Source organism: Salvelinus sp. IW2-2015, linkage group LG11 (assembly GCF_002910315.2).
Source record: "Salvelinus sp. IW2-2015 linkage group LG11, ASM291031v2, whole genome shotgun sequence".
Lineage (NCBI taxonomy): Eukaryota > Metazoa > Chordata > Actinopteri > Salmoniformes > Salmonidae > Salvelinus > Salvelinus sp. IW2-2015.
Genome location: NC_036851.1, coordinates 11,310,005 through 11,324,899, shown reverse-complemented (window position 1 = coordinate 11,324,899; position 14,895 = coordinate 11,310,005). Strand labels below are relative to the sequence as shown.

Below are 14,895 nucleotides of genomic sequence, written 5' to 3'. Positions count from 1 at the left end.
GTTCGTCAGGAGCTTCATGAAATGGGTTTCCATGGCCGAGCAGCCGCACACAAGCCTAAGATCATCATGCGCAATGCCAAGCTTCGGCTGGAGTGGTGTAAAGCTTGCCACCATTGGTCTCTGGAGCAGTGGAAACGTGTTCTCTGGAGTGATGAATCGCGCTTCACCATCTGGCAGTCCGACGGACGAATCTGGGTTTGACGAATGCCAGGAGAATGCTACCTGCCCGAATGCATAGTGTAAACTGTAAAGTTTGGTGGACGAATAATGGTCTGGGGCTGTTTTTCATGGTTTGGGCTAGTTCCCCAAGTTCCAGTGAAGGCAAATGTTAACACTACAGCACACAATGACATTCTAGACGATTCTGTGTGTTAACTTTGTGGCAACAGTTTGGGGAAGACCCTTTTCTGTTTCAGCATGACAATGCCCCGGTGTGCAAAGCGAGGTTTTGTGGAAAGCCTTCCCAGAAGAGTGGAGGCTGTTATAGGAGCAAAGGGGGGACCGACTCCATATTAATGCCCATGATTTTGGAATGAGATGTTCAACAAGCAGGTGACCACACACTTTTGGTCATGTAGTGTATATGCACAAACTGTTCCGAATATTTTCGGATGGGAAGCATGCCGAGTTCAGCTAGGCGCCAGCAGAACCGGAGCGTGCTGAAGTCTCAGTCTCAGTGCCTTCTTCATTATCCCTCGCTAAGGAACGCAGCCACCCAGCCGGCCAGCATGGAGCCTGTGGCTATGTTGCCTGCTTCCCTGCCTGTTACCCAATCTCCATATTAAAGACCCAGGGAAAGGTCGGCAGGCAGGGAAGTGAGGGGGAAGAACAACACCACAACAACATCCCGGAGAGAAAGAGATGGAAGGGGAAGTCAATGAACTGGAAAAATACCATAAGGCCACAGAAGTAAAACTGCCCAAACCTGCAGACTAGGAGAAGAGTGTGTGAATGACTTGAATGAAAAAATTGTTTTGGTGGTGGTGATTTTAAAGTAAGAAGAATATAATTGAACTTAGCTGAATAAAATAGAAAGGATACTTTTCCCATTCTGGAGCGTTTGAAGTGGCTGTGTTGAGCATAAAGGCCAGTTATTTGGCAACTTTAGTTGCAAATGATACAAACCTTAGAATGTCTTAGAAATCAGAACGTATATGGGCTGCATGATGCAACTTTAGGCTATCGATGATTTGAAAAAGTTGCTAAAAGAGCTTGCTCTCTGTTCCTTGCCTCAGGCTTCACACGCCGCTCTCTCATCAAGTGATCATAGTTTCACCCATCAGACTATTCTCAATTTAATCTTGTCTTTACTAAAATGTAAAATTAGTTTCTATTTAGAATGGTCCATTACGAAATGGGCAGGAACAGGAACAGGAGAAAAAATATATATCATCCATTTGCACTGAAATAAGGAATAGAGGCCACTTTCCCGCCGGTTCGTTTTTCCCTCATGTCAGGTTGACTACTCCAGTTATTTAATTAAACTGTTGACAGCCCCTCTCTCTGTGTGCTCGAGAAAGGAAGGGAGGAGAGAAGGGAGGAGATAGAAACGCACAGTGGTGAGATATACCGCAATAGCCCTAGGTGGGGGGTGTGGCAGGGGGCGCGGTCGACCTGTAATTATTATTATTATTAATGGCAGAAAGAACACCTGGGTTGTGTCCAGTTGGAGATGAGGTACAGCACTGCAGATGGTTAAAGGAGCCAATGGAAAGAGAGATGTTTAAAACTCTGTACCCTGAAGGTCAGGCCTATGGCTACTAGACTGACCAATGTGATGATAATGTAGTATTATACTGCATATTAACACATGCCATTTCATTAGTGAGGAGGCTTTGGTCACCCTCACAAAGTTAGAACACTGAATTATAGGGTCTCTATGGCTTTGGTAGCTCTTCGTAATAGTTGAGATATGAACTACATTGATTAGTCCCACCCTATCTTTTCATTGTTGTACACCAGCTATAGCTCCAGCTATATGTTACCAGCCTGGGAATGGTTTATCTCGGAACACAAACACGTTTATTCTTTAACGAGAAGAACCACAGATCAATACCAGGGTCCTAGAGCCATCTTCTGAAGAAATGATTTCACTTTTTGTTGTTTGGGTCCTGCTCTAGAAAATGACTCGATGGCACGATAGGGATATTGCTGCCTCCTCTCCTGTAAAAATGTTTTTATTTTATATCCCCTCATAGCAGAAGGAGGGAGAGGAGGAGGTGGTGGTGAAGGAAGAGGAGGAAGGAGTGGGGGAGGAGAACGTGGAGGAAGGGAGAGGATGGTATAATTAAGCAATAAGCCCCGAGGAGGTGTGGTAAATGGCCAGTATACCGCGGTTAAGGGCTACGGTATACGCTGAGTGCCTGAATACAGCCCTTAGAAGTGGTATATTGGCCATATACCACAAACCCCCAAGGTGACTTATTGCTATTATAAACTGATTACCAATGTAATTAGAACAGTAAAAAGTAATTTTCTGTCATACCCGTTGAATATTGTCTGATATACCACAGCTTTCAGCCAATCAACATCCAGGACCCAAACTACCCAGCTTATAATGAGAGTTATCTGGTGCTGTCCTCTGTTCATTTTTGGAGGTGGAAATGACATGAGTTAATGAAAACCAAACTATCAGTGGAGAGTGGGAGAGAAGCAGAGTAGAGTAGTGCAGAGGGCAGCAGATGAGGCTTTACCACACACAGCAGAGTTCTATTAGACCCAGTAGTCCTTTCCTGCAGTCAAATGACCAAATCGCGCTCTAGTGGTCTCATGGGTGGAATTGTATTAATATTTTTTATTATTTAATAATTAATAAACATTTTTAAAAATGAACACAGAAAATTTGGTGTTTCTATGTCAAACAATTGTTATATTTCAGTTTTCTGTGATGTATATAAAGTGTAATATTGGGATGCAAACTCAGTATTGAATACATTTCAACTCTATATCTAACATGGTACAGGTGTCCTCTTTTTTAAGCCCATAACCATGTGTGTGAGGTGTATACTTTTGTTTCAAAGTAGATTTGTTTAAGACTATCTAAACTCAGCAGAAAAAGAAATGTCCCTTTTTCAGGACCTTGTCTTTCAAAGATAATTCGTAAAAATCCAAGATCAGATCTTCATTGTAAAGGGTTTAAACACTGTTTCCCATGCTTGTTCAATGAACCATGAACAATTAATGAACTTGCACATGTGGAACGGTTGTTAAGACACTAACAACTTACAGACGGTAGACAATTAAGGTCACGGTTATGAAAACTTAGGACATTAAAGAGGCCTTTCTACTGACTCTGAAAAACACCAAAAGAAAGATGCCCAGGGTCCCTGCTCATCTGCGTGAACGTGCCTTAGGCATGCTGCAAGGAGGCATGAGGACTGCAGATGTGGCAAGGGCAATAAATTGCCATGTCTGTACCGTGAGACGCCTAAGACAGCGCTACAGGGAGACAGGACGGACATCTGACCGTCTTCGCAGTGGCAGACCATGTGTAACAACACTTGCACAGGATCGGTACATCCGAACATCACACCTGCGGGACATGTACAGGATGGCAATAACAACTGCCCGACTTACACCAGGAACGCACAATCCTTCCATCAGTGCTCAGACTGTCCGCAATAGGCTGACAGAGGCTGGACTGAGGGATTGTAGGTCCTCACCAGACATGACTGGCACAAACCCACCATCGCTGGACCAGACAGGCCTTGCAAAAAGTGCTCTTTACTGACGAGTCACGGTTTTGTCTCACCAGGGGTGATGGTCGGATTTGCCTTTATCGTTGAAGGAATGAGCGTTACACCGAGGCCTGTACTCTGGAGCGGGATCGATTTTGGAGGTGGAGGTTCCGTCATGGTCTGGGGCGGTGTGTCACAGCATCATCGGACTGAGCTTGTTGTCATTGCAGGCAATCTCAACGCTGTGCGTTACAGGGAAGACATCCTCCTCCCTCATGTGGTACCCTTCCTGCAGACTCATCCTGACATGACCCTCCAGCATGACAATGCCACCAGCGATACTGCTCGTTCTGTGCATGATTTCCTGCAAGACAGGAATGTCAGTGTTCTGCCATGGCCAGCGAAGAGCCCGGATCTTAATCCCATTGATTACGTCTAGGACCTGTTGGATTGGAGGGTGGGGGCTAGGGCCATTCCCCCCAGAAATGTCTGGGAACTTGCAGGTGCCTTGGTGGAAGAGTGGGGTAACATCTCACAGCAAGAACTGGCAAATCTGGTGCAGTCCATGAGGAGGAGATGCACTGCAGTACTTAATGCAGCTGGTGGCCACACCAGATACTGACTGTTACTTTTAATTTTGACCCCCCCTTTGTTCAGGGATACATTATTCCATTTCTGTTAGTCACATGTCTGTGGAACTTGTTCAGTTTATGTCTCAGTTGTTGAATCCTTTTATGTTCATACAAATATTTACACATGTTAAGTTTGCTGAAATAAAACACAGTTGACAGTGAGAGGACGTTCTTTTTTTGCCTAGTTTATAAACACTCAGGAGTGACCCTGATTCAGCCCACTGCAGTGAAAGGTTAAACCACTGTACTAGACACAAAACATCTTGGAGAGAGAGAGAGAGAGAGAGAGAGAGAGAGAGAGAGAGAGAGAGAGAGAGAGAGAGAGAGAGAGAGAGAGAGAGAGAGGAGAGAGAGAAGAGAGAGAGAGAGAGAGAGAGAGAGAGAGAGAGAGAGAGAGAGAGAGAGAGAGAGAGAGAGAGAGAGAGAGAGAGAGAGAGAGAGAGAGGATTGAAACAGGGGACAGTCTGTATGAAAAAGGGTTATTTTTCCCAAAATTGTGAAACAAGCTAAAATCGATTAGCTTTATTGTTAATTAGAATATTACCTGTCAAACCTAACTGCATCTATAAAGGCTCTGCCAATTCCAAAGTTGTTTGTTTTTGAAAGCCTCTCAGCTGTGTGTGTAGGAGTGACGTCACATGTTTAATGCAAACAGTGACTCTTTCTTTCTCTTTTCTCACTCTTTCTGCTTTCTCTTTTCTCTCTTCTCACTCTTTCTTCTTTCTCTTTTCTCTCTGTTTTCTCACTCTTTGGCGCACGCCGGACGACGCACACACACAGTACACATATTTATTACCTGTATGCGTCATGTTAGTTACCCCTGGCTGTGTAAACCTAAATAGTAACTGTCCTTCTTCCTTAGAAAGACATCTTCCTGAAACTATTCGTCGTCAGCGTAACACTGTTGCTAGTCTCTTTTGTTGGTCTGATGTCAGGTGTTCTATTGTGTTGTCTCTGACAGATCACAGGCAGAAGTCAGTGGTGAGCGAGATCTGTTACCAGACAGAGATCTCCAGCCTCATGGACTTTGGCACCCCAGACTCCTCGCTCGACAAAGGTAGGGTGTTGCCTTGGAAATACAGGGTGTTGCCTTGGTGATGGAAGGAAGTGTGTGCTTGGTGATTGGTCCCGGGAGTTAGGACTGAGACACAGACCTGTCAGCTGGGTGCAGAGGCCTGTGATGTGGAAGAGTCTGTCTGTCTGGGAGAACAATCTGATAATATGTCTGACTGGACCCAGGGCCTTAAAGGACTTACAGCAGACTGTGTTATATACTATAGGCAAGTAAACGGCACACAGGGTTAATCATCTGCTTAGTATTGTACTGTATACACCCAATTCTGTGCTGGGTCCAAGTTACAGAGAAACATTGATAGGAGAGCTGAATGGGGAGAGAGGGGCAGATGTAACCTCTTCACATTGTATTGCTGAATAGAGAAGAGTACTATTGATGATCATCATTGTTGTATTGTGCCGATGCCTATTTGTGCCCTAATCACTGCCTTCAGTTTGAGTTAAATGGCATCTAATTTTCCCTCCAAAGATGTCTCTGAATAAAGGCTCTCTGTCTTTGTTGTGATCTGTAATGATATTGGCCACTAAGGAAGAACATTATAAAGAGTATTGATCACCTGAAGCTTGTTGATGAATCTATAAGTCTCGAGGGCATTTCGTTTTCTCCTGCTTAATCACTCCCATTATTCTTTACCACGTTGCCAGAAAGCCACGAGTGTTCCCCGGAATTATCATTTTCATCTTTTCATCAAATACAGCCCCTTGAAGCAGCAGAAGTGCACTCTCAGGCCATTAAATTAGCCTCATGACATTTCCATCAGCCCTGGACAGAGGTAGTATCTGTCTGAGTCACTCCTCCCCTTCTCCATCCCTCTCTCCTTCCCTCCCTTCTTCCCCTCCCAGCTAACATCTTAATGCCTGTCTTTCTCAGCTCTCCATCAACATTCTCCTGTGCTGATAATGCAGAGTGACAGATCATCTGGTGCAGCTGCGAGAACAGGAAGGAGCGTAGAAGACGGAGAGAGAGAGAGAGAGAGAGAGAGAGGAGAGGACGAGAGCTAAGATGAGAGAGGAGAGAGACGGAGAGATAGAGAGAGGAGAGAGAGAGAGAGATGCAGAGAAGAGACGCAAGAGAGAAGAGAGAGAAGAGAGAGAGAGAGAGACTAAGAAGAGGGAGAAAAAGAGCAAGAGGAGAGGGAGGGTGGGAGCGAGGAAAAAGGAGAGAAGGAGAAGAGAGAGAGGGGGAGCGAGAGAAAGGAGAGATCAGAAGGGGTGAGCAGAGACAAGGAGAGGACAGAGGGGGCTGGAGCCGAAAATACAAGTGGAGCGTCAGTCGCTCGGTATTCATGGGCTTCGGGAGTCTGCAAAAGAGGAGGAGAGAGGAGGAAGAGAGAGGCGTAGAGAGTGAGTTGAGAAAAAGAGAGCGAAAGGAGAGAGGTGGGAGCAAGAAAAAGAGAGAGGAACGAGAAAGAGAGAGGGGGGGGGACGAGAAAAGAGAGGGGAGAGAGGAGAGAGAGGGGAGCGAGAAAAAGAGGAGGGAGGAGAGAGAGAGGGGAGCGAGAAAAAAGAGAAGGGAGAGAGGGTGGGAGCGAGAAAAAGAGAGAGAGAGGGAGAGAGGGGCGGAGCGAGAAAAAGGAGAGGGAACGAGGAGAGAGGGGGAGCGAGAAAAAGAGAGGGAGAGAGAGAGGGGAGGGACGAGAGGGGGGAGAGAGAAAAAAGAGAGAGACGGGGAGCGAGAAGGAGAGAGGAGACGGCGAGCAGAGGGGGAGCGAGAAACGGAGAGAGAGGAGAGGGGGGAGGGGGAGAAAGAGGGGGGGCAGAAAAAGAGAGAGAAGGGGGGGGAAGGAGAGGGGGGGGAGCGAGAAAAAGAGAGAGCATGAGTTATTACACAGATAAATTGACTTTTGCTAGCTTATGTAATTATGCTCGGATCGATGACACAGAGATTCAGTGAGTTTAGCCCTGAAATCAAGGATAGCCACATGAGTAGTGAAAAGACTGAGGATGAGGGACTGAGAGGATGAGGACAAAAGAGCATTAACATGAGAAGGGCAATCATGAGTAAAGATATCAGTAAAATGATTCCAGCTGCACTGAAACCAAGGCTGTATCTCAGAAACTCGCGTCACACTCACATCCCTAAATGGGCGTCGAACGAATAAGAATGAATACGAATTAATAACACATGAATGACACATGACTGTGATTCTTGAGCAGTCAGTCAGGCACTCAGTCCGTGATTGACGGATCCATTTGCCTCAGTTGACAAGCGTCTGGCTTGATGGTATACTTGTCCTCATTCCTACAACACCGAGGTGACACACTCTCTCTCTCTCCCACTCATACGTGTATTCTATATTTGAGACACATAGTTATTCTGTATTACTCTACAGGATTGGCAGGGGAAAATAGCCCTATATTCGCCAAGCAATTAAATACTGTGATAGAATCATAAGACATTTCAAAAGCGTTTTGAGGATGAAGAAAGTTGCTTGTTTACTGTGTTAGCGTCGGTCCAACACCTTCAGTTTATACAAACAGCAGATTTACCCTGATTTGATCTCTTGGAAGCCTGAAACGTAAACAATTATTTTCCATTCAGACATTGTTTTTCCTGGTTATGATAAGGAAACACATCACTACTAAGCTAAGTTATTTCAGTCATTTAAATAGCCTGTTGGAAGTCTTACAGATTTCCTTCCCCGCCCAGTGTCCACTTCTTCCAACCAAGACTGGTCTTATCTCTGCTCCTCTAGTACTTGGCTGCACCCGCTGCCCCCTGTCCTTATTCCTGTCCCTATTCCTGTCCCTATTCCTGTTCCTATTCCTGTCCTTACTCCTGTCCCTATTCCTGTCCTTATTCCTGTCCCTATTCCTGTCCCTGGCCCTCAGGCTAAAACTCTAACTCGATTAGCTCTGTGATTGTGTCCACACTCATCCAGCCCTGATCCAACCCTGCATCTGACGACCGGTCCCTTGAGCCCTGGGACTGGGAGAAAACACCAGCACTCCCTGGGTTGAAGTCTCACACTAACAACCCCAGTGCTGTAGCTGGAATTGTTTTGGTTTACCTTCATTTATGACCGCGGAAAACATTGCAGGCCTCGTCATGCTGCAGGCTATAGAGTAACAAAGTCCAAACATTTTTGAGTGGCCAGGATAGGTCACATGATCAGGGAAAAACTCCTGTCCCTAGTCTCTTCAGTACTGTGTATTATTTCCAGGCCAGGCGTCCTATATAAACATGTGAACACGCTCTGATGTGACTTGTGGTCAAATTGTCCATAAGGGCAGTGTGTTCCGTAGGGGTATTGTTCTCTGTGCAGTAGGTGATCTCTTCAGTACGGTACATTATGTCCTGTGAAAGAGAGATCTCTTAGTCACTGTGTCGTTCAGCCAGCTGCCATTAGGTAGAAGTGCTATAGCAGTGACTCATCTGCCTTACCACCTGAGGCTACAGGTACGCCCTCCCGCGGTTGAGAGAGAGAGAAATAGCAGCAGTAATCATGTCAGAGCACACTGGTCCCCCTCCCTACAGCAGCAGCTGGAAGGGGTTAAAAAGAGGAGGGGCGAGAGAGGTTTGGAATGGAAACTGCCTCTGGGCGTGTACCAGAACAGGTAAAGAAAAGGGGAGGAGAGAGAGAAAGAGAGAATAAGCCAATGACAGAGCGAGAGAGAGGGAGATAGCGAGAGAGAACATGGAGAGTACAGACAAAACAGGCTCCCTCTCTCGGGGGAACACTTCCTAGTAACCTGGCTGGGTGGAGCCAATGGCCAGAGCTGGGAGCGGCTGAGCGAGAGGCTGCTGTGGTGTGGTGTGTTCGCTACGGTGTCTTTCTGAATGGTGTTTGTCTGGGTTGGGCTCCTCTGCTATGAGAACACACACCAGCACTGACCGTGGAGCCCAGCGGAGCCTGTGCTGTGAAGGAGGACAAGGAGGACATGAGGTCCGACAGGGAGGAGGGGACATCCGGTGAGTGAGAGAGAGAGGGAACGAGGGAAGAACGAGGAGTGGGTTTAGATCATCTGTCACCGTAGAGGGTTGGTTTAGGCCAGAGCTCTGTTTCTACGGTAGAGGCGTGTGTGAGTTCATGAGTTCGTTTTCACGTGTACTCACACTGTATTTATGAGAGGAATTGGAATGATTCATGTAAACTCATTATCACCGAGTAGCTAAATAAACATCTCATCATTCGGTAATATATTTACATAATATGTTACTAAACATAATGCTACTATATATGGAAAGGTTGTGTTAGCAACACATTATTGACTGTAAATAAAAGTTGTTTGGTGTGTAATTTTAGAAAAAATATTTCTTGGTAGTAGGTCCGCAACATAATTTGTTTATTTGTTTTACATATAAACAAATGAGGTTGATCTGGATCTGACTTGTACGCATGTACGTTGGTTAATATGCTTGTTAATCTGTTAATCTGACATAAGCATATGAAAATCCTGGAGTGAGTCTAGTCTGGGGAATTAAGGGAGATATTTGGTGATGAGCAGCTCAGCCAACATAGCACAAATAGCCTACATATTTGAGAGATGATAAGTCTGTCATATCCATAGACATAGCACTGACCTCATCCACGTATTCCTATGGAAAACCGATGGCACATGAAGTATTTGGATTTGAAGCGTACCATATTGCTGAATGGCACAGAAATATCACTAAGGATTATGGGGAAAGTAGTCGTAACTAGCAAAGGGTCATGGTCGATGTAGTCATTTTCATCCTGCCTGACAGAGTCAACTTGGTTTCAATGTCTATGAACCTGATGCTAGCCTACTGTTAAACCTTTGCAGAAGGTTAGTTTGAAAGCTCAGCGTTACCTAGAACCTAGCCAGGTCAACGTTGGAAAATGAAATGGACAGCAAATATTAACTATGATCATCAGAATTAGGACTGATTCACTCTTTCGAGTGACGTTCAGTTCAGTTATATAGAGAACATGTCGGCATGGTGACTCTCTTTGTAAGATCTCACTTGAATTGTGACAAAGTTAATAAGTACCCCATCTAGTCTCGATATTATATGACCAGGATCCTTCCACCTGAAAGTAAAACATGAATGGGCTACCATCACAACAACCCATCACAACTCGGTGAGGCTCGATTGGATTACCCCATGAGAAAAAGTGGACTGTATATAAATGATAAAAATGTTATATGATTTGTAGACTATCTTTATAATTTGTGCAACCGCATCATCATTAACTTTCAAATAATTCACTGTGGGGGTCAAACTGGATCATAATAAACACATTTTTGAGCCCACAACGTCCCCCCCCCCAGAAAAACATGTTTTTGCTATTGTGGTGATCGTAATTTACATAGGCTTTCTATGGCGAACCAGGGCTTTTGGCACCACTAGGTTGCTACGCGGTAGCCCACCAGCAGAGCTTGTGACTTCACGCTACAGACCGGACACTGGGGGCCCAAGGCCATATCCCAATGCTCTGGAATTGGTGTCATTTTATGTCTGGAGTTCTGTAGGTTCTGCAAGTACAATCCAATCAGCATATTTCCCCAGCGTTCCCCCTAGAATTCCTCCGCCCACCTTGACATTTGATGTGTTTGGCATTTTGATAGGAAATGGCAACCCACGAACACACCTACACTTCCATTAATGCAGGTGTTATCTGAGAGATCCTCCATCACCTCCAACTGGAACCCTGGTAGACACTGTCTCTGTTGCAGTGACATGGTCCTCACTGCGTTTGTCTAGATGTGTGTGTGTGTGTGTGTGTGCGCGTATTTGAGGAGATGAGTCCGAGGATGATCCCGTTGGTTGTGTTGCGTGACTCCTCCATACCCAGAGGTTGCTTTCCAAATTGAGAAGAGATAATGAGTGAGCCGCTGCAGCCAGATGGCACTATCAGAGATGGTCTCACACGCTGCTCCCACAGCAGCTCACAGCAGGCCCCACGATGGCTCTGCAGTCCTTGACCAGTGACCAGTCCAATGTGTTACAGCTCCATAGCGAGTGGAGGTCAGTGTACAAGAAGGATGCACCGCCATTAGTTTTATCTTCTCGGGATATTCATGCGTTGGGCACTGCATTTCAACTCCGTCTTGGTGAAATATCCTCAACAGGGATTATACTGGCTTGTGGCCATACTGGACAGTAATGGGACAGTGTTCAGTATAGTCTCATTGGGCAAGTCTCTTGTTCGGTATTCAGTCAAAGTCAGACCAAGTACAGTGATATCATGCCATAGAACGAACCCAGCTATGTTTCGATAGATTATTGCCGTTGTTGCTGTTGATAACTAGACTCTAGGCAGTCTGAGCTGAGCGGCCTTACCAGGTCCTTGCTGCTCTTCCAGCACATCCCTGGCAGTGGGCCTAATCTTCCCATAATAAAAGTGTGAATCAATTACTACTATCTCCAGTTGGCATGCTTACTCTGACCTCCGTTGTAATGTAAACTCACAGCAATTAATTCATGGCAGCTGTTCTCTATAGATATACCAACAGGGGCATGGATAAGCATGCGCACACAAACACACGTATGCACACGCACGCACACGCGCACACACACCTCTTTGTGGGTTCAGGCGTGCAGATTTACACACGCAGACTTAGAAATGGTCACTAGAGCTTCCAAACGGAATATGGGCCTCATATACAGTGAAGTCATAGCCGTTATATGTGACTAGATCCTCAGGTTGCCATGGTAAGAAAGAAACACAAGTGAGGCGTAAACTCTTCACATACATGGAAGGAAACCCAGGGTCCACTCTTTAGCGTATTGTTTACGTTGTGCAGTGGATGTTGTGGTTAAGTAAGGTTGAGAGCCAGTGCCCATGTATAATTCATGTTCACATACATTATAGAAGGGCCCTGTAATATCCTGAGTGGGAAACGAACCTGCTGGTACTTACGTGCAGCCAGGTGCTGTTCAGGGATCAACCAGCGAATAGTGTTGTGTTGTTTTCTGTTGCGTGTCGTGGTGTTATTCTCTCACCCACTCACCCCTGGCCCTATCAATGGCTTAGGTACTAAGACAGCCCACAGGCTATCCAACCAAAATGACTGACTATTGTAGAGAATCTCAACAAAGAGTTGTGGAGCAGGTTTAAAACAGCCACTAATCTCCCTGCTGCCTCCCACCCGCCAGAACTCCCCCTCGGATCCAAAACCCGTCATTGACTGAATGAATGTGGTTGCTATTTTTGATGCAACCATTTCTATTGGCCTTCCTGTATCATTTCTTGTCGATTCGATGTTATCCTCTTATGTAATGCACTATATTTGGTTCATCCTCTTGACTTGAGATGTGAACAAAATGCTCTTCATTTTCATGGAGATTACAGGATGTCTCATCAAGCCGCTCTGAACAGCCCTTTTGTGATTCCTTCCACATGGTCATATAATAGCCCTTTTAAGATCTGTTTGCTTCATCAGAAATGAAATGAATAGATTCGGAGTGGATAGTACGGATATTCCAAGTGATGAGTGAAGGACCTCCGTGACCAGTAGAATCCTGTCTGTATATCCTCCCAGCAGAGAGAGCGAGAGGGAGAGGGGTTTGTCTGAGGATGCACAGAACACGCAGACTATTAATTAAGAAGGGCTCTCTCTCAACCACACCCACACTTCTGTTTGACTATGAAGGATCTCTAGGCTCATATCATCTGCATGAGGAGTTGGATGAGGAGCAGCGGCTGACCCGTCATCCCCTCACGGCGATCCCAGTACAGCCCTCCTTTCCTGGGAACCGTCTCCTCTACGCAGTAATGATCAGAGATGCAGAGCGCACCAGGCAGCCACGCACACTCGCATTAGTACGCACGCACACACACAAGCGCACGTACACACATACCGATACAGCCATCCAAGCATCATGTGACTCCTCCGTCACACACACGGAGCGGTTGAAAGTCCGGGGATGGAGGAGAGACAAAGAGACATGGATGCACAGATGCTCTGTGGCCTGGAGCAGACTATAAGATGTAATATATTCATAACCATCGCCAGCTACTAAAACCTCACTGTAGGCATCCAAGCAACTTCATGAACCCCAGTAATGAAATACTAAATTAATCTAATTGAAAATTGGCTTCAGAAGTAAGGAGATGTCAAAGTGGATGAAGCTTGGCAAGTCAGGTGACTACTGAATAGTTGTGTCATGAGAGGTCAGCGAGCCAGAGGGGGTTGGCCCAATGACTCCCTTTGATTGACAGCTGCCTGCAGCACCACAGCCAATGATGGGTCACGATAATCTCAGAGAGTAACAGGTGAATTCTATCTTAATGTAGCAGATGTAAAATAATCGCCTGAGCGGGGTCGGAAGAAACCGGAAACATGCGGTTTTCAGGCTTCGCCTCTTCTCTGCTTTTCTCCTGAAAACCAGATGCTTCCGGTTTCTACCGGCCCCCTGCTGACAGTGGCTTAACGCAGCATAATCAGCTGGAATGCAGTTCATGTCATCAACAAACATGCTAACATTTCTGACTGTTGTTGCTGGAGCAGCACGGAGACATCCTGAGTTTCTGAACATGCTGTGTAACGATTGATATGTTTATCTTCCTAGTTTTATTTAAAAAAAGAATGACTTCTGAAAAGGCTGGCGGAGGGGAGGCAGACGCTCGTGGTAAACCATTGTAACCATTGTTCAGAGCCGTGTTTTACGGTGGTCTGCTCAGTGAGTCACACAGGGGCTTTTGTTCAGTGCTGTTTGAACCTCCCCAGCATCCTTTCTGTGCTTTTTATCAGCCGCTAACAACGGCTAATTATTGTTTCAATAAAAACTGAAAGGATTTGAAAGGGTTGAATATTTTGCTACTTAGTAGCTCTAGTAACCTCAGTGCATTAGTGAATAATTCTCCAGGTAATAGGGCCTTTTTTACTACACTACAGTTATCTGCAATGCTACTGTAAAATATTGGTTGTCTGCACATTCTCTAAAAAGTCATTCATCTTCTCCCCCAGCTCCAATTCCCCCTCTCCTCTCCATACTGGGTGTATTAGAGCTGTGCAGCACCAGCACAGACACACATGATAATACACGCACTCCACACACACGCACACGTGGATTTTGTATTGTAGATATGTGATAGTAGAGTAGTGGCCTGAGGGAACACACTTAACGTGTTGCGAATAGTGTTATGAAATGGAATGGCGTGTACATATTTTCACTTGTATATCAATGCCTTAATGTTGCTGCCAAGGCAGCAGCTAATGAAGATCCTTAATAAATACAAAAACAAATACCAATCCCACCAGGGGAACACAATGTGGGGAATAGTAGTGTAGAGAGAAACAGGATCCAAATGTACGGGAGTGAAAATACCTCTAGTCCATGTTCGATTTCCAGATTATTGTGGGAACTGACAATCAAATAGTAATCCAAGGATTGGGAAGGTTTTAAACATATTGTGAGATTACAGCGTTCCTACTAATGCTGCTTCTGCTTACCCAGTAAAACCCTTCCCTGTTCAGCCCTCCACATACAGTAGAACATCATACAGTAACCATGGCTAGAAATACAGGATCAATGCTCTTAAACGATGGAGCTTTATGGAATGTACTGAGTGAGAGTGTAATTCTCTTCTCTGGTTTCA

At 45.5% G+C, this 14,895-nt stretch overlaps 1 protein-coding gene across 1 annotated transcript in view; it reads left to right on the top strand.

Annotated features, from left to right (window-relative positions):
• Window positions 1-14,895, top strand: part of LOC111969805 (kazrin-like) — a 156,591-nt gene that overhangs the window by 110,425 nt on the left and 31,271 nt on the right. The window contains exon 4 of the mRNA XM_023996072.2: window positions 5,271-5,366. Coding sequence (XP_023851840.1) covers window positions 5,271-5,366 — 96 coding nt within the window. The remainder of the gene's footprint in view (window positions 1-5,270; window positions 5,367-14,895) is intronic.